Source organism: Telmatherina bonti (genome assembly GCF_933228915.1).
Source record: "Telmatherina bonti genome assembly, chromosome: 2".
Taxonomy (NCBI): domain Eukaryota; kingdom Metazoa; phylum Chordata; class Actinopteri; order Atheriniformes; family Telmatherinidae; genus Telmatherina; species Telmatherina bonti.
The window spans coordinates 27,633,596-27,659,241 of record NC_136620.1 but is presented as its reverse complement, the minus strand read 5'-3'; the positions used below and the strand labels follow the sequence as shown (position 1 = coordinate 27,659,241).

General features: G+C 37.2%; 3 protein-coding genes across 3 annotated transcripts; 1 reads left to right on the top strand and 2 right to left on the bottom strand.

Annotated features, from left to right (window-relative positions):
- Positions 1-355: 355 nt before the first annotated feature.
- On the bottom strand, positions 356-9,653 carry LOC306767742 (uncharacterized protein). The gene is made up of 21 exons (XM_079255845.1): positions 9,255-9,653; positions 8,476-8,527; positions 8,368-8,385; positions 8,193-8,246; positions 6,903-6,983; positions 4,972-5,058; positions 4,791-4,880; positions 4,583-4,663; positions 4,316-4,399; positions 4,138-4,230; positions 3,782-3,880; positions 3,602-3,676; positions 2,751-2,840; positions 2,547-2,633; positions 2,061-2,144; positions 1,884-1,964; positions 1,709-1,789; positions 1,439-1,507; positions 1,194-1,319; positions 965-1,115; positions 356-856 (listed from the first exon to the last, which is right to left on the bottom strand). Exons 1-21 carry the CDS (start codon positions 9,564-9,566, stop codon positions 394-396), a joined length of 2,358 nt encoding a protein of 785 aa, XP_079111971.1. The 5' UTR covers positions 9,567-9,653; the 3' UTR covers positions 356-393.
- A 2,360-nt stretch (positions 9,654-12,013) lies between these two features.
- Positions 12,014-14,249, top strand: cyp19a1b (cytochrome P450, family 19, subfamily A, polypeptide 1b; the record flags this gene model as incomplete). Its single annotated transcript, XM_079257293.1, has 9 exons — positions 12,014-12,146; positions 12,284-12,434; positions 12,512-12,666; positions 12,753-12,929; positions 13,037-13,151; positions 13,238-13,352; positions 13,430-13,592; positions 13,672-13,913; positions 14,001-14,249. 9 exons carry the CDS (start codon positions 12,014-12,016, stop codon positions 14,247-14,249), a joined length of 1,500 nt encoding a protein of 499 aa, XP_079113419.1.
- Positions 14,250-14,980: 731 nt separating this feature from the next.
- On the bottom strand, positions 14,981-24,919 carry ap4e1 (adaptor related protein complex 4 subunit epsilon 1). Its single transcript, XM_079249197.1, has 21 exons — positions 24,642-24,919; positions 23,924-23,995; positions 23,702-23,825; positions 23,322-23,395; positions 22,533-22,654; positions 22,264-22,423; positions 22,022-22,188; positions 21,855-21,928; positions 21,477-21,599; positions 21,279-21,388; positions 21,050-21,189; positions 20,520-20,632; positions 20,315-20,433; positions 19,020-19,322; positions 18,506-18,617; positions 18,290-18,428; positions 17,945-18,197; positions 17,312-17,857; positions 17,030-17,220; positions 16,796-16,956; positions 14,981-16,675 (listed from the first exon to the last, which is right to left on the bottom strand). The coding sequence occupies exons 1-21, from the start codon at positions 24,780-24,782 to the stop codon at positions 16,515-16,517; spliced, it is 3,405 nt and encodes a 1,134-aa protein (XP_079105323.1). The 5' UTR covers positions 24,783-24,919; the 3' UTR covers positions 14,981-16,514.
- Positions 24,920-25,646: the final 727 nt, after the last annotated feature.

The window sequence follows — 25,646 nt, the reverse complement described above, 5'->3', positions numbered from 1 at the left end:
CATTTCAGGATGAAGCAATAATGTTAAGCCTAGATTACAGTAAGTGTACAGCAAATTTTTAGAACTATTATGGACTGTGTGAATAGTTAGTTAAAATTGCCAATTCTGAAGACATGTTTGGTCTGGTGGCACATGCTTCTTCTTTTACTTGTAATCATTTAAATGATCTTGACACTGGTAACTTAGATTCTGACTAACCCTCAACTAAAGCTGTGATTTAATGTCTGTACAGATTAGTTGATGATTTGTAATCCAGCTATTTAGGAATCAAGCCAATAGAGAAGTGTTACACATTTTCTGCAAAAAAGGAAACAAACAGGACAAAAAAAATAAATGGAGACTTGTCATGATTTTGTAACTGCTTTATTTCTTTGTACAATTTATTTTTTTCTTTTATGTCTTTTTGAATTTAACTCTACAGGTGTCAACAGTTTTGTTGTCCCACATATACAAAAGCCTTTTACTAGGATGGTATGACAACATAGCCAAGACACCATTCGCTGCTCTTAGATCAAAACTTGCATTCAGCGGACTTTGTGTCTTTAAATCAAAGGCATATGTCACTCTTCTGTCTTTGACATCTGTAAAATAGAGCACACCACACACAATGAAAGCATTCCCGGCTTTAGCTGTCGGGTAGGCAGTGTTAATGATGGAATCCAAAACGAATGTGTCGGTTCTGAGCTTTGCAACCATTGTGTTGTCATCTGTGTTTGAAGCAAAGATGACCCACAGTCCGTTTTCATCAACAGCAAACTTGAAATATGTCTTTGAGTTGCGGAAGAGATAAGTCAAGTTATGATATCTGCTGTGTGGTATGATCAAAGTGCTTGTTCGCCTCGTGCTCAGATCAAACCTGTAAAATCAAAGAATTGATCTTGAACACATCGAGAAGCTGTAAAAGAAATTACACCAGACAATATTTTTGATTCAACAATGCTTTAACACATTTATAAACACTTACTTTACAAGTATGTTTCTTCCTCCATTATGAAAGTAAAAAGATTCTTTATAAACAACGTGACCGCACCCCTGGTAGAACCTCCTGATGTCTATTCTTTTCTGGACTGGTTCTGGAGAGACTGAAATGTTGCTGAACTCCTTCAAAACTCGACCTGGTGAATAAACAATCCTGTATGAGATCAGAGACCTCTGAGATAAAATGAGAAAATAATGGCTGCGTCACTGATCACCTGAAAAATGTTCAGCCAACCAAAATCGACCATCATCCGACTGTGATGCATCCAACATCCAAGCTCCAAAGGTGCCTTGCATTTTGGTGGGCTTCTCTGAACATTTAATACTTTTAATGTTGCAATCTGTTTAAAAAAAAAAAAAATGAGCCACAAAAACTGCACAAAAGATACAGGATTGATTCTGAAAATTAACATATTCTATGTTTGTTTAAAAAAAAAAAAAAAAAAAAAAATATTTTCACCTGTTTTTGTCCATTCCTCAGCACTAGTTGCATTGTTCTCACTGTAGGTCTGAAAAGGATATGAATATTCTGGGGGGGGAAAAAAAAAAAAAAAAAAAAAAAAAAAAGAAGAGAGGAAAGAAAGAAAACAGCTAATGAATACTCTCACAAACTCAGTATGCTCAGCATCAACATTTTGAAAGTTGCAGGCATCCTTTGAGGGGGAAGATCGTAAATCTTAACAGGCTCTGAAAAAGTCCACAATTATTGCAACACATGGGAGTTTCTTACCACTTTTCATTGGTTTATTAATGAAATCTCCACTGCTATTTAAAGAGTATTTCCTTTTATCAACCTCTGCAAATGATAAATCTGTAAAATGAAAAGAAAAAGTAAAACCATTGTTTTATATTTTAAAAAAATATATTGAGGCCATTGCCACTTCACATAAACAGTTTTTCCTTACTTGCTGCTGATGTCTCAGTTATATTCTCTCTTTTGGTATCATTCATGGTGTCATGGCTGTCATCCTGATGAAATAAAACTGCTACAAGAAAATAAAAAAAAAAGAACAGGGTCAATGAGTGCTTTTTTTTTTTTCCCCCAAAAAACATATTCAGTCAAAGTTATTTTTATAGCTTACCAGGTTCTTTTTTTCTGGTTACATCAATATTTAGATCAGTAACACTGAAGGCACGTTTAGTGTTCCCAGATGGTGTTGGGGATTCTGCAGGAAAAAGATAGAAAAAAATTCAACTAGAAGAGTTGGTACACAGATATCACAGTAAATTATCAACCCTCATATACATCACTGTTAACCACCATTTTTGTTTGCTTTAAATAGATGTGTAGTATGAAGTGACATAGCAAACATTGAATATCAGTTTTAACTTAAATTTAAGCAGAACATTCCTTATTAAACTGATGTATTTAATATAATAGAAGTTGACTGAAACAATCATAATATGGTATGCAGTTTGATGTTTGGATGATTCACACAGTTGGATCATGTTAAAAAGTTTACCAAACAAAAAGATTAAAAGAAAAAATGGAAAGGACCAATGAGTTAACCATAAAAAAATCCAGGGCTAAAAATGACCGTCCTTTAACAGATTAAATTATTTCTTACCTGGTAATAACCCGAATGGCCCTTCTGTAGCATTTGGAGAGACTGAAATGGTCAAGGCAGCATGGCTGACATCATCATGAACTGGTTCTGTTAATAAGATTTTAAATAGTTGTGCTAAACATATTTTAATCATTTCTATATCTATTTGTTCTGGCATTTTATGTAATCAGAGTTGGGTTTTTCTTCACTGTTTTGATGCTTTACCAGGTTCAGAGTCTGTGTAGAAATGATCCTTGGAGTTTGTATCATTCACAAGATCTCTGGTATTCTCAGCTGAATGTGGTGTTGATGAGACTGTGAAAAGAAATATTATCATACATACATAGAAAACATAGAAATCTCTTATCTAATGTTCAATGTACTCTGCTATCGCTTGGACAATACCGCAAAACATTTATATATATAGCATATATATCACATATAGTTATTAAGAATAGGCAACTTTAAAAATACTCATTGTCAGACCTGAGTCTTGTTTTCTTATCCTTTAGGGAAGGGGTGGGCAACTTCAGTCCCGGAGAACAGCACTCCTGCAGGTGTTGAGAGTTTCCCTGCTGCAACACACCTGACTCAAATCGAAAGCTAATTAGCAGACCTGCAGAGTTTGATGTCAAGTTCTGCACAAGTCTGCTAATTAGGTCTGATGTGTGTCAGGTGTGTTGCAGCAGGGAAACTTCCGACACTTGCAGGACTGTGACTCTTGAGAACCAGAGTTGGCCACCCCTGCTTTAAGGTCTGAATCAGGGGCGTGCAAGTTTGGTCCTGGAAATCTATTATCCTGCAACTTTTAGATGCATCCTTTCTCCAACGCACCTGAATCAAATGGCTGAATTCCCTTATGCACATGTCATTCTGTTCTGTTCAGATTAATTTGATTCAGGTATGTTGGGAAAGGGATGCACCTAAAAGTTACAGGAAAGAAGATCTCACTTGGCATCCCTGGTGTCAAAGTATAAACCATTTCTTTCTAACACAGAAAGCTTTTTTTGTAACGTATATGAGAAGTTTCAGTCTGAAATCTTGCACTGATATAAAATATAGCATGATGATTTTACCGTTCTTTTGAGATGTTTTAATAAGAGATCTGCTGCCATATCGGGCATCACTGCTTTGGTTTGTTTCAGGCACATCTGTAGGGTGAGACGTCACGTTATGGAATACAGAACAGAAAACAAAAATTAAATACAAGCAACAGGAGATTTTTTTAACATGATGGGAGAGAAAAGATTTCCTGCCTGATGGTGGCTGCACTGGTTCCTCTGTCACATTTCCAGTGACCGATTCTAAGTCATTTTGGGCATAACTGTTATTATTCTCATGAAATGGTGTTGGATCTAGAAAAGGGGAAACAATTAAAAAGACAAATTTAGATGTTTTTCTTTTGTTTTTCCGCTCTTATTCAAAGTGTTACGTGTCTCCAGAGTCTCTTTGGTTTATCAGGATTCAGATTTGAGTCACAAAGTTTTTTAGAGACTTTATGTTTCAGCACTTTGCTGGTATTGTCAGTTCAGAAGAACATGATTTGTACTGGTATAAACTAAACATAAAGCACTGTCTACAAAGTCTTTCTACCACTCAAATGGTTGCTTACCAGGTTCAAAAGTTGTGTGTGAAGGTTTCTCAGTAGCATCAATAACCTTAAAGAGATCTCTGACTTCATGAGCTGGATTTGGTGTTGGTAACACTGTAAATAAAGATTACATTGAAAATAATTAGCACAATTTGAAATTAAGATTTTATTTGTACAGTTATGTCATCTTGGAATTAACCTGGCATTGTGGTTTCTGTTATAGTTTCTGAACTGGTTTCAATCCAGTTGTCTTGTCTGTTGACTGGATGAAGTGAGACTGACTCTGTACAACATAAAACATAAATTGCAAAGTTTAGTACATTTGCTGTTCATATTAAGAGAAACTAGCAAATCAAAGCATGGTCCTCTGAATGGTTGCGGACCAGATTTCTAATATGTGTCTAGAAGCTGAACTGTGACAGCAAATACTGCACATACAGAAAAATACAGCATAATTGTTTCTTACCATTTATCATTGTGCTGTTTGTTACACTTTCACTGTCATTGAAGGCATCACTGCTGTCACTTGGGGCTACAGTAGGTGGGACTGTATGAGAGATTATACCAGTTTATGAATGCTCCTACAGCAGTAATTTAATTTGTGAAGACAAAACACATGTTTCTGCACAGTTTTGTTTACTTTCATTTCTATTTCAAAACACAATATTTCTTACTTGTTGATAGATCCAGGGGTTCTTGTGTGACATTTTCCTCTTTGGTATCATTTGTTGAGATGATCAAATTTGGATGAAAAAAAACTGACTCTAAGAAGAAAATGTATAAAAATGTATTATTTTCTTGACCAAATTATCTTGTTGATATCAAGTTTTTCCATCACAGTCAGTGGGCACAAACCAGATTTCAGATTTGCTTCCAGGAGATTCTTGGAGTCAGTAACATTCAAAACATCTCTGGTATCATCAGGATGCTGTGCTGGTGGTTCTGTGGTGAGAGGGAAATGCATTGTACACACATTTATTGTACAAACAAGAAAAAGAGCTAGAAAAATTCTGCTGAAATTTTGATGGGCGCTGATGCAGCGACCCCCAAGCCTGGGAGGATGGCGGCCATGTTACAAAGACAAAGCACAAGTGGTGACAGCAAAGGTCCTAACAAGTGATGCAGCTAGACACTTACATGTAAACACACCTACAGTATGATGTATAGAGAGTGTGTGAGAGAGAAGGAGAGGGATATAGCTGAGATGTGCATCAGTCTATAGTCATTGAATGTTAGCACTGAATCAGTGATGTCCAACTTTAACCAATAAAAACTGTGGATAGTTCAATAAATGTATCCTGTTCCTCTGATTCAGAACCCCTCAGATAACCAAGCGCAATTTGCAAATAAGTAGTGGTTTTAAAAAATCCTTGAACCATAAGAACCAGAAGCATCTTCCCAACAAATAAAGGTTTTTTTCTTAGCTATGACTTTAAATACACCCCTCACCTCCAGAGTCAAGAGAAAAGCTGTGGAAAAAAAATACAACAGGATTCAATGAAGCAATGAGTGGATGTATTCTTGGCTCTGAGAAGATATGAGACTAAATTGTAAGGCCTATCATGACTGATTAAATCTCAATTGACGTTTCTATGTGAGAGTATGACTGAGTTATTGAGCTCCAAAGTGACATGAAGACTTTCACTAATTTCAGCTGAATCCTATTCATTTTTATGGGACCAAAAATCACAGCTTTCTGTAGATTATGTGAACACTGATAGGACTTTTGTACACTAAAAGGCAAAGCTCACTATTCCTAATTGAGACACACGTTTTGAAATAACTTTTGAGTCAAAACTGCAGGTGGACGAAATTACCACAGATAATGTGCGATAAGTGTGTGCCTTGATGTTGCTCTGACACCCATAATAACATGTGACCCTCTTAAAGTAAAAAAACAAGTTAGAATCTGAGAGAGTCACAGTGGTCTGGAAAAGAGGAGTTTATCCATGTGAATGTAATATAATACATCAGACAAGAAAGGAAAAGAAAGGTTTATTATTATTGCCCTTTTAATTTACCACCTGGTTGCACAGGAACTATCACAACTTCTGTGTCTGAAGTCATAATCAGCTATAACTCTCTAGAAAAATCTTCACTTCAAACTGTTACTGCTTTGAGGTTGTACCTTGAGGTGTTCATGGCTCATGATGAAGGCGTTCAGAGCCACAGAGATCATGTCCTCTTTGGGTGAAATCCAAATTTCTAATATATTTATATCTGAGTTTTACATGAAAAATCAAATAAGTAACAAACTTTCTTCTTGGTAGTTTTGGAAAACCTCTAAGCAACTTTATACAGTTAAATTAATTGGAAAAACTATGGTTCAGCTACCCATTCAATAAACTAAATTTAAACACAACTAAATCATTTGGGGGTTAAATATAAAATTAAAGTTGGACATATCAGCTTTTCTTGATGGTGTCTGGTTGTTTAACTATGTCTTCATTTTCTGCAAGAAAATAATGAACTCAAGTTTCTATCACACCTAATTCATTTCCAGTAAATTCTCATCCTGATACAGTGTATGGGCACAACAATTAACTTTAAGTCAAAGCAGTGAAACATTGCATGTTGTCCTGCATGTTCTCTTGTCATGGTAATAAACAGTAAAAGAAGAGGACTTTAAACCAATAAGGACCTTGGTCACAGAGGGAGTCTGCCATCCAGTAAACAACATGAATTTGAAGTCACAACATACACAAAAGTCTTTTTATCATTTCTGCTTTGAGTGTGTGTGTGTGTGTTTTTGGCCATTACAGTGAAAAGTGCTGATCTATTCATACCTTTTTGAAGAATGTGATGTATACCAGTCTTGTTTCTCACTTCTGTTGAACAACAGGCCTGACAGGGTGGACCAGGAAGACCTTCGGATAATCAGAAGAAAGATGTATAAAACTGGCATGATGATAAACAACACTGTTGGTCGGTCACTTATGATCTCTACAAATGATCATATGAAAATAGGGACACTTCTGTTTTCTTTTAATGTTTTAAAGTCCTTCTGTAAATTGTGTAGAATTAAACTACATAGAAGGAAAACACTGAGATGTAGTTGAATTTTCTCATTAAAAGTTAGAGAAGCATCAGTATCTTATCAAGACCTTGACAAAGAACATCCTAGTTCATATCATCTCAAGATAAAATTAACGTTAAGTTGTGCAGTGCTTAAATCTCACAAATAGATAAATTGTCAGCAGGTCAGTAAGATGATGTCTCATGTTAGAGTCTGTAAAATGTAAGGAATGACTGAAAAGAATTCAGAGATTCAACCTTCTTATCATGTTAATAGATTATATGATTAAAAGAATACAGGCAAATCTGTGTGTGTGCACACAGAACATGAACTTCAGGCCTCCAGGCGGCACTGCATTTAGCCACAACATGGCTCTCCAGATGATACCACATGTCAGCAAACAACTAATTAACATGAGCTGTGTCACATTTCTCCTCAAGCTAATTTAAGATGGATTGACTGGAAAATTGTCTTTTGATCTAGTGAATAGTGTTGAAACATTGGTAAATATAGCATGAATGTGTGTGGTTTTTTTTCCACATTTTTGCAACATGCCAACCTTTGAGAAGCTATCATTAGTAAAAACCACCAAAATAGAAATCTAGACAACAAAAGAAGGATGCATTTAAGTTAATTACTGCACTGTGAATCTGTCAAGCATGACTGAACATGAAAAGCTTTTATTGCTGTTGAAGTTTGTTATTTCCTGCTACAAAAAAACTCAGCTGAACTTAGACAACTAATGTGTAAAACTTAAAAGTTTTGGTCACACGCTGGTTTCCTGGTTCAAAATGACTGAAAATTCAACATAATTCATGTTAATCAGTAGCAGCAGACATATATATGCTATGCAACAGTATGTGGCTGAATTGAACAAAGTGTCTTGCAGACAGTGAGTGGGATGCTCGTGTTGCGCAATCACGAATGAACAATGATGGACTGTTTGACACATGGAAACAACTTCTGCTTCTTGGCTTGTTCAATATTAGTCTGCTGGTCTGTAAAAGGTCATTCTATAGAAATGATTAGAGATTTGTGAGTCATTTAAAAATTCCTTTACCTCTTCTTCCACGTCTACCCTCTGGACCTGGTGCACCACGGGGTCCAGGTCTACCTGATGCACATAGATAATGTTTCATATATATGGCTGTGTATATATATATATATATATATATATATATATATATATATATATATATACAAAAATTGCAATAAACTAAAAAGTAAGTATTTACCTGGCGGTCCAGGTGGGCCTGAAATGAAAAGAATAATAATTAAATTAAACAGAACAGAGAAACACAGAGACATAAAGAACTGGAGTAGAAAATATTTCAAATGTGCACCTGTTAAACAAATTCCTCTGGAGTTGTTACACATATCAATGAAGGCTTTGACCTGAAAGTAAGAATAAACAGAAATAACCAACTCAGTAAAGTCCAGACTTAAATATAAGTGAAATACAAAGCTGCCCTGTAAAAAAATTACTTTAGTGAAGGGAAAACAACTTGATCTTTAACCACTTTTAAACAAAAATCAATTGAATTATGCTGGCTGAAATAATACTAATCATCTTTCTTTTTGTAAGTAATGCTCTGTGTTTGCTGGTTTTGCTGGTGTTCAGAGATTATAAATTGAAAATATTTGGTTTTGAGCTATTGATACAACAAAATGTAGGAACATGCTTTAGGTAAATCATAGTTTAAATAACCAGTCATTTACAGCAGGCTAAAGATCAGTTGACTATGAAAACAATGGTAGACTGCAACTTATTACCCCCTATCAAACTACACAGTAGCAACCTCTATAGTATTGCCAGATCTTTCAGGATGTGAGTCCAGGGAGTGAAAAACAGGCAGCAGTCACGCTCCGTTGCTCAAAGTACTTATACAGGAAATACTTAACCTCAGACCATCTAAATTGCTGCAACAGACTGGTTGGATTCTCTGAATAATGTAGAGGGATTTTCTTGTCCTCAAAAGGAAAAATTTTCCAAAATGTTCAAAAATTACAGTAAAAAACAGATTATTCCTCCTCTCTTAACAGTACCCAGAAAATTTCTTCTCTTTTGAAAACAACACAATTTCTCAAAAGAAATTAAATGCAAATAGTTTGGGTCTCTTACAGGAACCATGGAGTATGTCATCAGCATCAGCATGTCTTTGTCTTGGTTTTGTGTTGGATCTTCCTCCTGGTTTCGTCTGCTGCGGTGGAGCTTTTTCAGCTCTGTTGTTTCTCCAATATGGTCTGGCAGGATTTGTGCCTTCAGCCTGCAGCTCTTTGACAGCTCCTGCACCTGGGACTCCAGCCTGACCAGCTCCTCTGCCAGCTCTTTGTGCTGAACAAGCAGGAACACTAAACCTGCAAAGCCCAAGAGCAGCAGAACACACGTTCCCACCAGTAGTATTTTCCACACGAGAATGTTTTCATGTTTCATGTTTGCCCCCTTCTTTCCTGGTCCTCAGCTGCAGAGTGATCTGAGCTCTGAAACTCACGAGCACAGACTAAGCTATATCTGAAGAGCTGCCAACAGATGAGACGTCAGCGTGAAACTACGCTCAAGCAGTTGGAGAGGAATAAACATGTCAAAATGCGTCTTGTGTGACTACAGTGAGGAACATGAAGCATTGCGCAATCAGTAACTGGTAGGCAGTTTCAGTCTGCAAGCTTGCCTGATTTAGAAGCAGTTTATGGACATATTTAAAGAATGACATGTCCAGCAGACAGTGTGGTGCTCTTTATTATTCTGGAGCTCTTTCATTGAAGATTATCAGCAGCCCATTCCACTCTAAATGACATGGAAGTGGAATAAATAAGTTGGGAACAAGGAAAACATTGTTCAAATCTACAAAAGAGCTGATTGTGTGGAAGTACATGCGTAGGTGTCAAAATATCTTTTTTGAAGCAGTGATTTAGAATCAGTGTTACATAACTCTCTACCTCTTAGTAAAATAGTAGTAAATAAAGTTTTAATTAAAAAAAAAAAAAGAAAGAAAAAAAAGGGATCTAAATCATTCCAGTTTTTATTCCAAAGACTTTTTATTCTCAGCTAATATGGGATGCAAACCAACACATCAACCCAAAACTGAGGGGCTAGTATCTTCATCTACAGTCTCACAGCCATTCAGATGTTGTACATTTGAAGGACAGCTCATTGTGAGCACATAATATTTCCAAAAACACATTTTCTTTCTTGCAAGTTGCATCTATTAACAATACTAACAGACAGGTAAATAAACAGCAATTTTAAATTACATCAAAGTTTTAAAATGTAACTTTTACATTTTTTTTCCCCCTAAACCCTTTTTCCTTTTTTTGAACCACTGAGTGAGCGCCTGCTTCCTTTGACACGGGTCAGCCTGACCCAGCTAATTAATTTCCCCTTGAAAAGCCTCCTGGGTTGATGAATTGGACGGTGGGGTTTCTCTCTGCACAACAAAGCTAAATGTGAAGTAATCCTTTCCCAAAAAAAAAAAAAAAAAGAAAGAAAAAAGCAACCAAAGAAAAACCTTTTGGCATTCTTATGAATGAAATGAGGACTGGGGGGAAAAAAAATCTTCTTTGTTCTTTTTTTCAGCCAATTTGTGCTTCAGACATGCACTGTTGTCAGGCCTGTTCACGACTCTGCCATGTAACAGTCCTTGTAACCAAAAGTGGAGATGTTTCCAAGCAACCAGTAAAGTGAAGGCTCAACCAAGGATTTACAAACACTTGATCCACTGTGATTTATTTGTTGGAAGAATGCTGATCACCTTTAAAACCAGTGGAGGGAGTTTAGCATCTCTTCAAACTGCACTTGTCGGAGGTAGGAGAGCTTCAGAGAGGTAAATAACATCATTTTTGCTTTGTTTTTGCAAATAATTGAAAATAATTCAAGAAATTTAATTATACCATAGTAACTTCATGTGATTAATATTTTAAATTAATCAGCTTTTTAGATCTATTAATGAATGCTGAGACATTCTATTTGTGGTCAGCTAAAAAAAAAAAAAACTAAAGAAAACAAGGAGACTACATTGAAAAGGAGACTGTGTTTGTTGTATGTTTAATATTTTTAATTATTGGTTTTAAAAGTATTTATTGTTGTATAAACTGACGACTGTAAAACTGAACTATCTTGTAGGGATAAATAAAGTTGCCTTTGACTTTGTAATAGTGCTTGCATGTCTTTATTTAGCAATTTTCTGTTTTTACAGTCCTTTAATAACCATGTTAAGATGTTGATGTGTTGTTTTACTCAGTGTAAATCATGCAGTATGGCTGTTATGTAGAGTTTAGTTGAAAAAATATTGTGGACAAGTTTTTACAAATCAGTTTTTAAAATAGAAAAACTTTGAAATTGAACCCATCATGTCCAAAATGCCACAAACTAAATAATATTGCTGAGAAAGGTCTGCCTAATCAGACTTTATAAGTAGCTGCAGCTGAATTGTGCAAAATATCAAAGGAGCAGACTGTAAGAAAATAAAAATGTATTCTTCAACTTGGTGTAAGAATGAGAAGAATACATTAACAAATATGCATGACTGTAAAATCATCCTAACGAAGACACAGAAAAGCAAAATATACAGTTTCATATAGATAATCCACTGAAATCTAATAACCATAATACTAGACAATGGGCTTTACGACAACAAATAGATCATCATAAGGTTTAGAGTGGGACTATTTTGGTTTTAAACCTGGGTGCTGTGTTGCCTCCTAACACTGAAGGACAGAGGGATTACAGTGAGGAAAGAGGAAAGCTGTTTACAGGTAGAAATTAGATTGTTTTCACAACTAAGATTTGCTTTCTCTGCTGGTGAAAAGAGAATCAGATGCTTTCTGAGATCAGACAGTGGATGACTGAATCTACTCTGTTGAGGTGGACAAACAAAGTAGATGATGCTGCCAGAGATGCTCACCTTCAGCCCTTTGGTGCTTCAATGTGTGTCTGAAGTCACCCCTCTTCTGCTTCTTCTGCTGCTGTTGTTTCTGTTTATCACCTGGAGCCAAACACACCGGTCGCACATACCAGGTACAGTGAGACACTATCAGCTTGTATCAGCTGATCCCACTGTGCAAATGATGTTTTAGCACAACCGTCCAACGTTATGTTAGAAAACTGTACTTCATTCAGCCGGGCTCTAAACAAAAACTTTTTCTCCTCATCAGGTCCTTCATTCTTGGCAGGACTTGGTCCAGTTCTATCCTACTCCAGATTCATCTGGACTGGGATTGGAACAGCATGCAACTACTACAATAAAAAATATGGCAGCATTGTCCGGGTGTGGATAAACGGGGAGGAGACCCTTATCTTGAGCAGGTGAGATCAAACTTCCTATAGCACTCAGTTTCACAGGAAAAACCGATGATCAGATTAAATCCAAGCTTCTCCTGCAGGTCATCTGCTGTGTACCATGTATTAAGAAGTGCTTACTACACATCCAGATTCGGGAGCAAAAAAGGCCTGGAGTGTATTGGGATGAATGGGAGGGGTATTATTTTCAACAGTGATATCCCCCTATGGAAAAAAGTACGGATTTATTTTTCTAAAGGTGAGAAGGTTATTTTTTTTGTTTGTTTGTTTGTTTCATGAAGACTGCTTTAAAGAATTCCTGTGCAGTTAAAAATTGTGTCACAGCTCTGTCAGGCCCCAGCCTTCAGAGGACAGTGGGAATTTGTGTGAGCGCCACTACCAAACACTTGGAGAGCCTCCAAGACATGACCGACTCTTCTGGACACGTGGATGCCCTCAATCTACTCAGAGCCATTGTGGTTGATATCTCTAATAGGCTTTTTCTCAGGGTGCCACTCAATGGTCAGTTGAATGTTCATGAAAAACACTTTAATACGTTTTGACCAGTTTTCGCACACTTGTTTGCATTTCCTGATTATTGTCACTTTTTTTTGTTCATGATTACAAAGAAAAGGAACTGCTTGTGAAAATCCATAACTACTTTGAAACCTGGCAAACAGTTCTAATAAAGCCTGATATATTCTTCAAGATGGGATGGTTGTACAACAAGCATAAGAAAGCAGCGTAAGCCTATCGAAACATCGCATTAACTCGCCATTTAGTTGCAGATTTCTTCAGACTCATCTTTGTGCCTCTTCTTGCGCCAACAGCCAAGAGTTGCAGGATGTTATGGAGAACCTGCTTCTGTTAAAAAGAAAGATTATTAATGAAACTGAGAAGCTGGAGGATGATCTTGACTTTGCAACAGAGCTCATCTTTGCCCAGGTTAGTAACTTTTTAAGGATCTACCTGTCATGGAGTTACTGCTGTTGTTTTAGCTTCTTGTCTGCTCCTTGTAACAGAACCATGGAGAGCTCTCAGCAGACGACGTCAGGCAGTGTGTGCTGGAGATGGTGATCGCAGCACCTGACACACTCTCCATCAGCCTCTTCTTCATGCTGATGCTGTTAAAGCAGAACCCTGAGGTGGAGCTGAAGATTGTGGAAGAGATTAACACCATAATGAGTTAAAGCAGATTTGCTATTCTACATAAACAGTTTTATTCTGACATGTGGAGCTTGTTTAATAGATCATTCCTTTTCAGGGGGGAAGGCTATAGACAGTATTGATCTTGAAGGACTGAAAGTGATGGAGAGTTTCATCAATGAGTCCATGAGATTTCATCCTGTGGTTGATTTCACAATGCGCAAAGCTCTGGAGGATGATGACATCGAAGGCACAAAAATAAAAAAAGGAACCAACATTATTCTAAACATTGGTCTGATGCACAAAACTGAATTCTTTCCTAAACCAAAAGAGTTCAGTCTTGCAAACTTTGACAATACAGTAAGTCAGCTGGATGTTGTGGAACAATGTGTGACTCTAAGGGGAAAAATAAACAACCGTTTAGTCTTCATTTCCTCTGCTTGGCAGGTGCCCAGTCGCTTCTTCCAGCCCTTTGGCTGTGGGCCTCGCTCCTGTGTGGGTAAACACATCGCCATGGTGATGATGAAGGCCATCTTGATTACTCTCTTGTCTCGTTACACGGTGTGTCCCCGCCAAGGTTGCACCCTCAACAACATCAGACAGACCAACAACCTGTCACAACAGCCTGTGGAGGATGAGCACAGCCTCACTATGCGCTTCATCCCTCGTGCAACACAATCCCACAGTCAGCTGTGAAATAATAAAAAAACATCTTTTATATCTTTGATGCTGATTATGAAATGCATGCAGCAGCTGCAGTGTAAGATCTTCTGAGCTGGAAATACGCAGATACAAAAGTCCATATGAACAGTTAGCATTAAGAGTTTATTTCTGCTGATGCAGCAGATGATTTGTGTATTCTGACAGTACCAAGCATTAACAGTCATGGCTGCATGTATACGCTGATAGAAAACTACACACTGCTCTGCTTTCTGTCCCAACTCATACTATAGAAAATCCAAGAAATAAAGGCATGTTTTGCTAGATAGACTAAATGCCTGTTAGAATGGCAAAAAGACCTAATAGGAAATTACAGTGTTCTGTGTAGCTAAATTGCTCTCATTATGGTCTGTGTTTGTCTAGCTGTGATAGTTCTGCAGTATGTATAACTAATGTACTATCACAGTTTAGGAAGCAGTGTAACATTACAATAACAAGTGATGTATGTGTCATCTCTTTTAAGGATGGATATAGGTGGGAATGTAGGCTATAATAAATAGATACAGGAAAATGCCAATGATGTTTTTCAAATTTGCTGCATCAAGTACACAAAACTCATATCATTACCATTTGAAGTGTTCTTTTGTCTATACGTCTATTTTTGAAATATAAAAGTGAAACAAACATTTCTTTAATCACACATCAATATATAGCCAGCTCATCTGTATTCATGTCCTTAATAATAACTTTATTATTATTTTACCAGAATGTAGTGGCAGGCCCTCCAACAAACAAGTAAGCTTCTCTGTACCACAGGCACAAATCAAACAGGCCATCTTGGCATTAGAACATAAGGCATTAGGTTCAACTTTTACAGACACCGTCAGAAACACACCGTCCTATAAATTAGCATGTGTCAAAAAAACAATATGAAAAAACTCTGCCTTTGGATTGAGACAGGTCATACCAGCAGAAAAATCAAACCCAACACAGTTTTTGATGAGTAAAACATAATGATTTCTTCTCGCTCTTTCTGGGAAATGAATACAAAACATTTAGAATATAAACTTAATAAATATGCTTTCTAATACTGAATCGATACAAAAAATATATTGATCAAAGACCACTTAATTCAACCTCCAACAGAGTGATCAGAGAAGCATAAGTGCATAGATTATTCTGTCACAGAAACATCAGCAAAGCTTCCTTATATCAGATAGACAGAAAGCATGAGAGGAAAACTGCTACAATAAGGACAAAGAAGTATTTCCATGTAGATGAACAAGAGAAAAGTTTAAAAAAAAAAAAAAAAAAAAAACTCAAATAGAAAGTGAGCCTTCCAAAACTTCATCAGTGGATGCCAACAGGTTAGCTGAAGCATTTTAAAGTTTGTTATTAGACAGTGGTGTTAATAACAGCAATGATTGACATCATTAAAGATAACTGGATTTTCTTTCAGATACTTCCAATATTTCTGTGCTTTCATCACAGTATGCAAAACCACTTAAAAAAAACAAAAAAAAACTACCCCGCCAATTTAATTTATCCAAGAGGCTGAGAGGCCAGGTGTAAAAGTCAAGTTAAGGCGCAATAAAAAAATAAAAAAAAATCCTTCACACTTGTTTGTACATCATCAGGATACAATTTCACAACTAATTTAAAACAAAGTTCAATAAAATCAACAAAACTGACTTACTGCCTAAGTTTTTTACTGGCTGCAGTTAAAAATCTACTTTATAAATGTCAGCTTACAATCAAAGCAGGACGTCATGTCTTTTATTAGTTTGCATATTTTAGCCAAAGCCAAAATGGTTCTTTAAATTAATTGTCAGTTGTGTCTTTTTAAATTTAGTTCAGCTAAAAGAAAAAATACCAGTACAAATACAATGTAAACCTCCAATATTCAATGCATAAACAAATTGAACAACTTATGTCATTATGCATTCCTGCCATTTTTTAAGACAATGTCTCCAAACATTCTATTTTTTTTTTTTTTTTTTTTTTTTTTTTTTTTTTTTTAGCCCTGAGCTTATTATCTGCTATAACTTTCAATGATTTTCAACAACCTGGAATTCTGTAAAAACGTAAGACTAATTCAAGTTAAACAACAGAAGATTTATGAATGAAACCAGGTGCCACTAAATAACTTAAAGAGGAAGAAATGGAAAAACAGTTTGGACAGGAAAAAAAAAAAAAAGACATGAAATCCCAGCAACAGCTATCTCGAGCTCCGCCCTGCACTACGGCTCTGTGCTCTTTCTGCAGTGGTTGAGGGCCTTTCCATGCAGCTGCTCAGTGCCATCAATGCTCCTGCAAGGTTCTCTGACAGTGATACAACAGGCAGTCAGGTAAGTCGGGAACTGAAGAGCGCAACCACACAGCCAGCATGCCAGCGTGCACACGACAGTGCATGAGACATGGCTGATCCTGAAGGACACTGCAAGCCACAATACCTTCCTCTCCTAATGGGAACAGAATAAAAGCCCATCAGTGATAGTTTTTCATTTTGGGATAATATACACTAAACAAATACTAATGACAAAGTAAACAACTGCAATTGTAAGCGATAAATATCTCTTTACCTATAATTTCCACAACGTGAAGCAGAAGTTTCTTCTTCAGGGCATTCAGTGTGGCTACAAGAGGCTGCTGTTCATCACTCATCATTGTTAGATTCTGCTTTGTGTCATGAGAAAAGGCCAGCCACATCGTGCCATATTCCTCTGTGGACACTGTTAAAGGTCTGCAGAGGAAAATTAATTCTACTAGTTTTATTAACAAGGCAAAAATGAGGAAAAACAGCAAAGATATCTCACCTGATGAAGCTTGTCAGAGGAAGCTTGTATGAGAACTGCACTGTCTGAGGCATCTCAGCAGGCAGCTGGTAGGATACCATCCCAACCAGTTCAAAGTGAACCAAAGGCCTTTTTACTTTTATACAATACTGACGTACTGCTACAACGTGGCTTCTCACCTCCTCTTCTGGACTGTCATACATACAGGTAACCTGTAGAAAAAGAGAAATGTCATAAAATATCTTTTATTCAGGAAAGAAAATGGAAACAACTCCATGGATCATTTTATAAAATATAAATTACCTCAAGTTCTTCAGAAACAATTTGCACCAGCAGTTGCTGAATGGCAGAATCAGTGGAGTTGGTAATAAAAACGACAAGCACCAGACAATCCTCTTTGTGTACATGACAGACTGAGAGATCCAGGCTTTGGTTGGTGACTACAGGAGTGATTTCTGAGTGAACAAGTCCAGAGAACTCCGCAGGGAGATGAGAGGGGAGACACAAGTCTTTATGTGGATCTGGATCTTCTGAAAAAGCTGCTACATCACAATCATCATCTCCGTTGACAGCAGGGTCACTTCCCTTCATGTCACTGCCAGCTAACTCTACTTGTGCATCACAGGTAGCATTATCAGTGAAGCCTTCAGAGAGTTGGGTTGTCTGTTCAGGTGAGGAAACACCCAGTTCTGAGGCGATACTAGAGTCAAGCAGGCTGTTACACAGCAGTTTATCCACAGGAGGAGGTGAGACGAGCTGGTTGGCCGTTTCCAAACTGGTAATTGAGGATGTGCTGGGTCCTTTGGTTTTTTTTCTGAATCGCTGGAATGTCGGTTCAGATTTTCCCATCTATTAGAAAGAAAATTTATGAGAATTTACTTTACTTAATTACACAACTTAATTAAAATCTCTAAAAAGAAACATGAACAACTTCACCAGACAAACTGAGCTCTGGGAGGAAAGGCCAACAAATAGTGAAGAGGCCAGCTGCTGTTTCTCTTGGTCGCACTCAGGAGTTGCTGCGGGAGTTGAAGTCTGGGTCTGAGACCTGTCACCATCGCCCTGCTGGCTGGGAGACTGGAGTGGACTGGGAACCTCCACCTGAGCAGCTTCTGCAGGTTCCTTCTGGGTCAAGTAGCCCTCTCTCCCCCATACTCTTTTCACACCATCCAGCTTCAAAGCTGTAGAGCTGAAATACAAACAGCAACTGTGCAGTTTGAGCTCATGAAGATAAACAACCTTAATTCTGCAGGCAGCTGTGCACCTGTCGAGTCCACATACCCTCCTTTGTGTGAGAGATCAGTGCTATCGCCTGACAGACCAGAGCTTATGGACAGCAGTGTGGGAGACTGCCTCTCTGCAATGCTGCTGGAGGACATGCTGATGGGCAGTGACAGGCCATAGGGCTCCATATTCAGCGCTTAAGCAGAAAACAAGATCAGAACACACCCAAACGAGCCACTGCACATCCTTTCAAAATGCTTGGACAAGTTTTACCTTTTGATCGAGACAGTTCTTCCTGTCTTTGATGAGGAGGCTTGTAAGGTGCAGCACCTGCAGCCAACGCCTCCGACACAAATCCATCCAGAAACGAAAGCGAAGAATCCACCTGGAAACAAACATGTTTACAGCTACAAATCAAACCTCCACTTCAGCGAGGAAGGAATGTTTCCTACTAATAGCATGCATGAGTGCCTCTTCATTTTCATATTTTACTTAACCATACTAGCAAAATAAGGGATGATTATTATGTTGAATGAATTAAAATAATGCTTTTAACCTGAACATAAGAGGGCTGTGGCAGGTACTGTCATCAATATAATTAACTCTACAATACTGAGAACTTGTGTATACAGGTTTTTACAATGAGGAGCTAACAAGCAGTAACCTGCCAAAAATGCCAGGGACATTAGAAGTTCATTTCATGTTTCTTTCTCATGTCTCCATGGCTGGTTTTCATGAATATTTTTGGCAGCTTGTTATGATCAAAGAACTTTATTCAGCACATTACCTCCACAGGCTCAGGGTCGTCACTTCGAGGGAACACCCTGGCTTGTAGCTCTGAGTTCTGACTGAGGAACTGCAGTTCGTGTGCTCGTTGTCTCAGAACCGTGTCCAAGGAGCTGCTGTATGTTTCAGAAACTTCCTGAGCTGCACAGGCCGCTGCTCCACCTGAACACAGCTTGGTCATTGCCATGAGGACCCAGCTCTTAGTTTCACTGCTGCAGCTCTTCATGTCCAGCAGCTTGGCCAGCAGCCTCAGGACCACATCTGGTTCGAGGTCCTCCCTCAGATGAGAGTATTCCCCGAGGACCTGGACAGAAGTCGATAGTTATTAAAACTCCAGCAAAGCAAGTGGAAGATCTAATCTGTGACAGATTTAAAAATGTGATATTTGTAGCAGACTGCACTGACTCTCTGTTAAAGTTCTGGGCCTGTAAACTAAAAACAAACAAATATATTTTATTAGAGATGGACTTAGCTTATCAACTAAATCTGACTGTTGGCAAAAAAAAAAAAAGTACCAAACTGACTTTATAAAGATTTGAAGCAAAAATCTATGAATATGACATCTTCTATACAAACAACACTTTTGCTTTTTCCTGACAGTTTTTGTTCATCAAGGAAATTTTGATGCAGACATATTCTGCTTGCATTAAGCCCTTTCATTCTTGGTTATCTTCAGATATTCTCACTTATTACTGAGAAGATATCACTTGTTTTTGTGCAAGTTAAAGCTTGAAACTGAATATATGGACATTATAAACTTTTGTAGTGAACACTGATGTGTATAAAGCTATTAATAAGTCTTAAATTAACTCCTTAAGTTATTTTAACTACAATTAACTCCTTGTAGTTATTTTCAGTCTGGTTGGTTCATTTTAAGGATGTTAGTGGGTTCGTTGAGGATGGGCAACTCATCCCCTTTCAATGATCAAATTTTGTTGTTCTGTTGCCAGATGATTTAGCTTACTTTAAGTAATGAATACACTTTATTTCTTTTGTGTTTCTTTTGTGTTTTTGTGTTTCTTTTGTTCTTTTGAAAGCTGAAAGCTTTTTGCAGTGTAGGTGGAGAGATGGAGTATGGCCTGAGGAAAAACCCTTCCGATTAAGATCAGGCTCAAGACCCTGGAAGAAGATTTGAGTGCAAATGTTTATAAAAGGACAAGCCATTACTTCTCCCGATATTTTCATCAAATATAAATTAATACTCTTTGTTACAGCTGCAGTTTATAAAGTATTCTTCAAAACCTGCATTTTAATGGTTTGCTCGTTCTTCCTTGCTCTATTGCTGGCAGCACTCACCCAACAGATGACTTGGAGGAAGCGCTGTGGCAGTTTGCTGGGCTCTCCTTGCACCAGAGAAACATATGAATTCACAGCAAAGAGTCTCAACTTCGAGTCCTCCTCCACACTGTCAAATCCTGGCCAAAACAGGATTATTAAGCATTAAAAAACTCACATCAAAGATTCAATAATACAACTCCGGTTTCATCAGGAATAAACTCACCCTCAGAAAGCAACTTAAGGAAACTGTTGGGGATGTCTGGCTGCATCATGTCTCCACCAATAGAAAACACAGTGTTCATAGTCTCAATGAACCATTCATTGTCTGGTGCATACGTATGATGACTTATAGGAAAAAAAAACAATACAAGGAAAAAAGAAAAAAAAGAAAGTGTAGGACAATTTAATTTAAAAATAGATTTCTGGTTTATAACTTTGATTACTGCTCTTCATGTATACAGTTATGTTACTAGACAACCTACTGAACAGTGAAAGGCTCTTGGGCTAAAAAAGTAAAAGAGACCATGATCTTATCCCATCAGGTAATACTGACCCAATGACAAAGACTTAACGCACAAATGAGACACACGCCCACTTTAAAATGACCATACAAAAACATAACAGCAACTTTATTTATTTCAGTCAGTCTAAGTGTGATTCTATAGCTGTGGTTATAAGTCAGTATTTTCAAAGCACAGATGGCTTCACCAGAGGTAAATAAAACACAAAATATTATGACCCTTGGAAGGATATTTTTCCGCTAGTTCTGCCACCTTCCCAATCAGATCAATGGTCGTGTAATCATCTTCACTGGTGCGCAGAAAATCCAGCATCTTCTCAACAATGACTGTGACATTCTGAGCATTAGTAATCCGAAAGAGCAGTTCCAGTGTCTATTAAAGAAAACATAAAAATTCCAATAATATGATCAACTCTGCAGTCTATGACACAACCACCCAGACTACACCCCCGTCTGACTCACCTCCCGCTTGATAATGAAATCAGGGTGATCAAGGCACTCTATGATGGTCATCTGATGCTGCAGGGCCAGTTTCGGATCCTGCTGGACCACATATGTGAGGGCCTTTAAGCCTGCAGTATAAATTTAATGCATATTGGGCATCTTTATTTCAGTGGAAAGAAATTATTTATGTAAATTAAGGTTTTCTTTGACTCTTACCTAAATACTTTAGATTGATCTTCCGTGACAAAACAAAGTTGCCTATGCACTTAGCAGCTTTTTCCAAAAGGTCAGATTTAGGATGAATTGTGTAAATACATTTTACACACTCATATAAAATAGCTGAAAATAAAGAAAGATGCACGTAAGTTGTTGAAGGAATCATTCAAAGTAACCTGTAAGTGTGAGTTTTACATTGTGTATATGTGGGTGTCATGGGTTGTTGATTTGGGGACATTTGATGGGTAACATTGTATTTCTCTCCTTTGGTTTTAATGTAAAGCATTACATTTTTTATTGTATGAAAAGTGCTTTATAAATTAAGATTTATATTGATTAATTGAAGTTTATGAGATACTGATAACAGATTAGGCATACCATATGTGATGTTATGGTTCATCTCTGCTCTTCGTAAAGACTCGTCAAGGACCTCATACATGATCTCACTCGTGCTGTAAATATATAGAAAAGAAAAACAGAATCTTTATATAAAACTACATAGAAATTAAAATCCACTTACTGAAGACTGAGCGAGACTTTATTACCTTTGGTCATTTTTTCCAAGTAAGGAGAGTATTCTGAGAAGCTGCATTTGAACCCATGGGGCAGGTACACTGTGATAGTTAAAATCCATGGGCAGCTTTCCTCCCACCACCTGCTTCAGGATGGTGACAAAACTTGCTGTCAAGTCCTTATAACCTTCTGGATTATCCTGTGGCAAAGAAAAATAAATGGGTCACACAATCAAATTCATCAATCTCCACTCCAATTCCAGAAAACAAATTACCTGGATCAGCTGAGTGTAGATGTGTAATGAAGCTGACATCACACCAGGGTCCTTGTCACACAGAGCTTTCCGAAACTTGTTGTGGATGTGCTGAACCTGATTTGGTGCTATCAAGTAGAATTTATACAGCGCCAGGACTGCTTTTCGCCGAATGATTTCTCTATAGGTTTGTTATAAAAAATACTTGTTAATCATAACACTGAAGGACTTTGTGCTCAACTTGATGACAGGGAAACAGTACATATGAAAAGACAAGATTCATTTCTTACTTGGGGTGATTAAGCTTTTCCTCCACCAGAGGAAGAACTGCAGGTATCATATCTTTGGGAAACATCTGGCCGACAACCGTCAGAGCCATGCACACTTCAATAAGGTTTGTACTCTGAAGATCCTACAAATACAAAGTACATGAACATGACTTTGTCTCTTTCAGATATCATTGGACCTGCCATTTTTTTTTACAATTTTTTCACTCTGATTATTTTACATTTGTTAAGATTTAATTTTGGTTCTATAAGGGCTGCAGTCCTGCAGGTTTGCAATGCTGCCTTGCTCCAACAACACACCTGACCGAAATTAATAAGTTAGTAAGCAGAACTTCATAGGCTCTGGATCCATTTAATTTTAATCAGATTAGTCAGGGAAACATTAAAAAAAAAATGCAGGACTGTGGCCCCTTGTAGGACTGGATTGAGTAGCACTGTTTGAGCTTTAAGCCTTATAAAAAGGACGAGCCGACCAATAAGTTTGTGGAGAGGATCAGCTGGAGTTGATACCACCAGTATAAAATAAATAAAGTGAATTAGAATATATATTAAGAATGGGACTTGACACCAATTACACCGTTGTGCAGGGTACACCCACCACAATATTTGCACTATAGTTTGTGGATTTTCAGACCCCTCTCATAAAGGAAACGCGACTAGCAAGAAGTCTAACGACTTTCTCTGGCATCATTACAGACTTTTGGTGAGTAACTCAAAAGAACGTGTAGTTTATTCTCCATGAGCAGTTGTATAAAAATCATGACTGATGCAATGATAACTACTAATGCTTACCTTTAACACCGTGTTTACCAGGAGGAGAAGCAGCTCATGATTTTCATTTAGAAACAATGAAACAGCAAGGTAACCTGGGAATCACAAACAAACTTATTTACAAACTAACCTAAAAATAGCACCTTGTGTTTAGCAATTTCTCCCTCAATTCCTTCAAATAGCCAATTACTTATTAAAAAAGAACAATTAACACATTAATCTAGAAACCAGTAGAAATATGCCCCTTTTTAATGAGCTTTTTGTTACATCTGTAATATTTGGCATCAGATACTGAAGAAAACATTTTTGTCAGGAATTTTAAATCCTAACCAATCAGTCACTAATCACAGTCTTTTTGCCTTCATACATTTGTAGGAGAAAAAGGAAACCCACATACATACCAACTCTTTTCTCCAGAACATTGCCTTGTTGGGCTAGTTTAATGGCATGAATGTAGCTGAACGAAGCCTCGTAGCCCAGCATTTCACAGTAGATTGTTCTCACCATGAGCTCTTTCATCTGCCTCTGAATTGGATTATGGCACAAACAAAATTGAAAAAATTACTAAAGAACATTTTGGTTGCTTGTCTAAGCTGAAATGGGAAAAAACAGGAAAACAGTACCATAGTGGCATTGGGGGAGGACACCTGTTCTTTAATGGATGACAGTTCACGTTGAATAAGTTTCTCCTCTTCCTGCTCATAAATAAATTCAGAAATGGACAAATAATATTAAATAAAGCAGTTACAATTCCGTGCCTTGCTTTGCTCTGCTTGCTGGTACTTAACATAAAAGATTAAAAAATAAATCAATAAATGAATGAATAAATAAAAACAATTTAATTTCAGGATGTACATATCAGGATCTGAGAAATAAGTGCTTCTGAATAAGTGCCTTTTTGAAACAATGCAATATAATCATAGCTTAAAAATTGCCAAATAAATATCAGTAAATGTTCGTGATGATACCCACACAAACATCACTGATTACCTTTGTGTTTTGATTCTTATAATGTACAATTTCGTTTTACTGATTTGACTTCACAGAACAGTTTGTAAATCAAAGAATAATCTTGGCTAAGAGCTTGAATACTTGTCAGATACATAAAGGACAAGTCTTCCAGCTCTGATAATGATTATTTTACCAAATATAACAGCAAAGGGGAAAATAAAGGCTGTCTGTAAATCAGTCTATAACGTCTTAAATGTAATAATATATGACGGACTGAAAGCGAGTGTATACATTCCTCTTCATGAGTTGGCCCAGGGAAACCTAGCAGGCTAATATTGGAACAATTATTTGAGTTTTTATTTTCTACATAGTTTAAAAAGACATGCTCACATGTTTAGATGTTAGCTCAGTAATTCCTCTGATGAGAAGTCCTAGTTTAGAGCTGGAGGAGAGTTTTGCAGACCCAGGCTGAGAGTCCAACGAGAGGAGGCTCGGTAGAGCCGTCAGCGTTTTCTCCACAACATCGCTCATTTTAGCAGCTAAAATGCCGCTTTACCGCCGGGTTCTCTCTTACAAAACACACTTAACACATCACTTATCCATTCCAGTACCACCTTCTTCCTAAGGTGACTGTTAGAAACTCAAAATGGATAAATTAAGTAAAATACTTCATCACTCGTCAGCCATTATTTTGAATCAGAAGACTAAACGAGGAATCTTCATGATGTCACTTCCGCTTTTATTCAAAAAACTTTATTTAAAATGCTTTTTTAACACCAGTCTCTAATATCGACAAAAACATAAAGCAAAGGTAAAAGAGACAAAGAATAGACGGTGTTGATATTCAAAACTTTATTATGTTCGTAATATCTTTGATTAACAGTCCCTTGTATAACTGTACATTAAACTATTATAAAGTAATTACATCTCAAATTAAATTACAGCCATTGGACAACTGCGTGGAGATGAATAAACTCTGATGAATAAGTAGCCTATGTAGAATCCTGGTTGGAAACCACAATTCCAGGTGTCTGTAGTGACTGAATGTGCACATTGAGTAGTGGCCTAAGTGACTTCCACAGCGGGAAGCAAACAAGAGGTAAACCACACTTTGTCACAGATATTAAAAATCAAAACAATAAAAGTTAACTTTTAAATGTGCTTTCATTGATTTTGTTTAATAATAGCATATATGTTGTTAAGAAAAAGCCTTTGTTGGGAAAACACAGCATTATTTAGTCTTTAACAAACTTCAATTTTTAGTTTTATTCATAGTATATTAACCAAACACCGCCTCTTTTTATAACATGTATTTCAAATTGTTTTTAGACTGAATAATATCCATTTCTACAAGCTACACTAATCACCTTCGCTTTTATCACCACAGACACCCCC

What these genes read in the sequence shown, in the direction of transcription:
- LOC306767742 (XM_079255845.1), bottom strand. Translation starts at nt 9,566, where the DNA reads ATGAAACATGAAAACATTCTCGTGTGGAAAATACTACTGGTGGGAACG. An exon ending in TGACATACTCCATGGTTCCT is followed by an intron (nt 8,528 to 9,254) that starts GTAAGAGACCCA and finishes TCTTACTTTCAG; the next exon opens with GTCAAAGCCTTCATTGATAT. An exon ending in ACCCCTGGATCTATCAACAA is followed by an intron (nt 4,664 to 4,790) that starts GTAAGAAATATT and finishes TCTCTCATACAG; the next exon opens with TCCCACCTACTGTAGCCCCA.
- ap4e1 (XM_079249197.1), bottom strand. Translation starts at nt 24,782, where the DNA reads ATGAGCGATGTTGTGGAGAAAACGCTGACGGCTCTACCGAGCCTCCTC. An exon ending in ACGACCCTGAGCCTGTGGAG is followed by an intron (nt 18,618 to 19,019) that starts GTAATGTGCTGA and finishes GTTTGTTTCCAG; the next exon opens with GTGGATTCTTCGCTTTCGTT. An exon ending in GATCTCTCACACAAAGGAGG is followed by an intron (nt 18,198 to 18,289) that starts GTATGTGGACTC and finishes TTTGTATTTCAG; the next exon opens with CTCTACAGCTTTGAAGCTGG.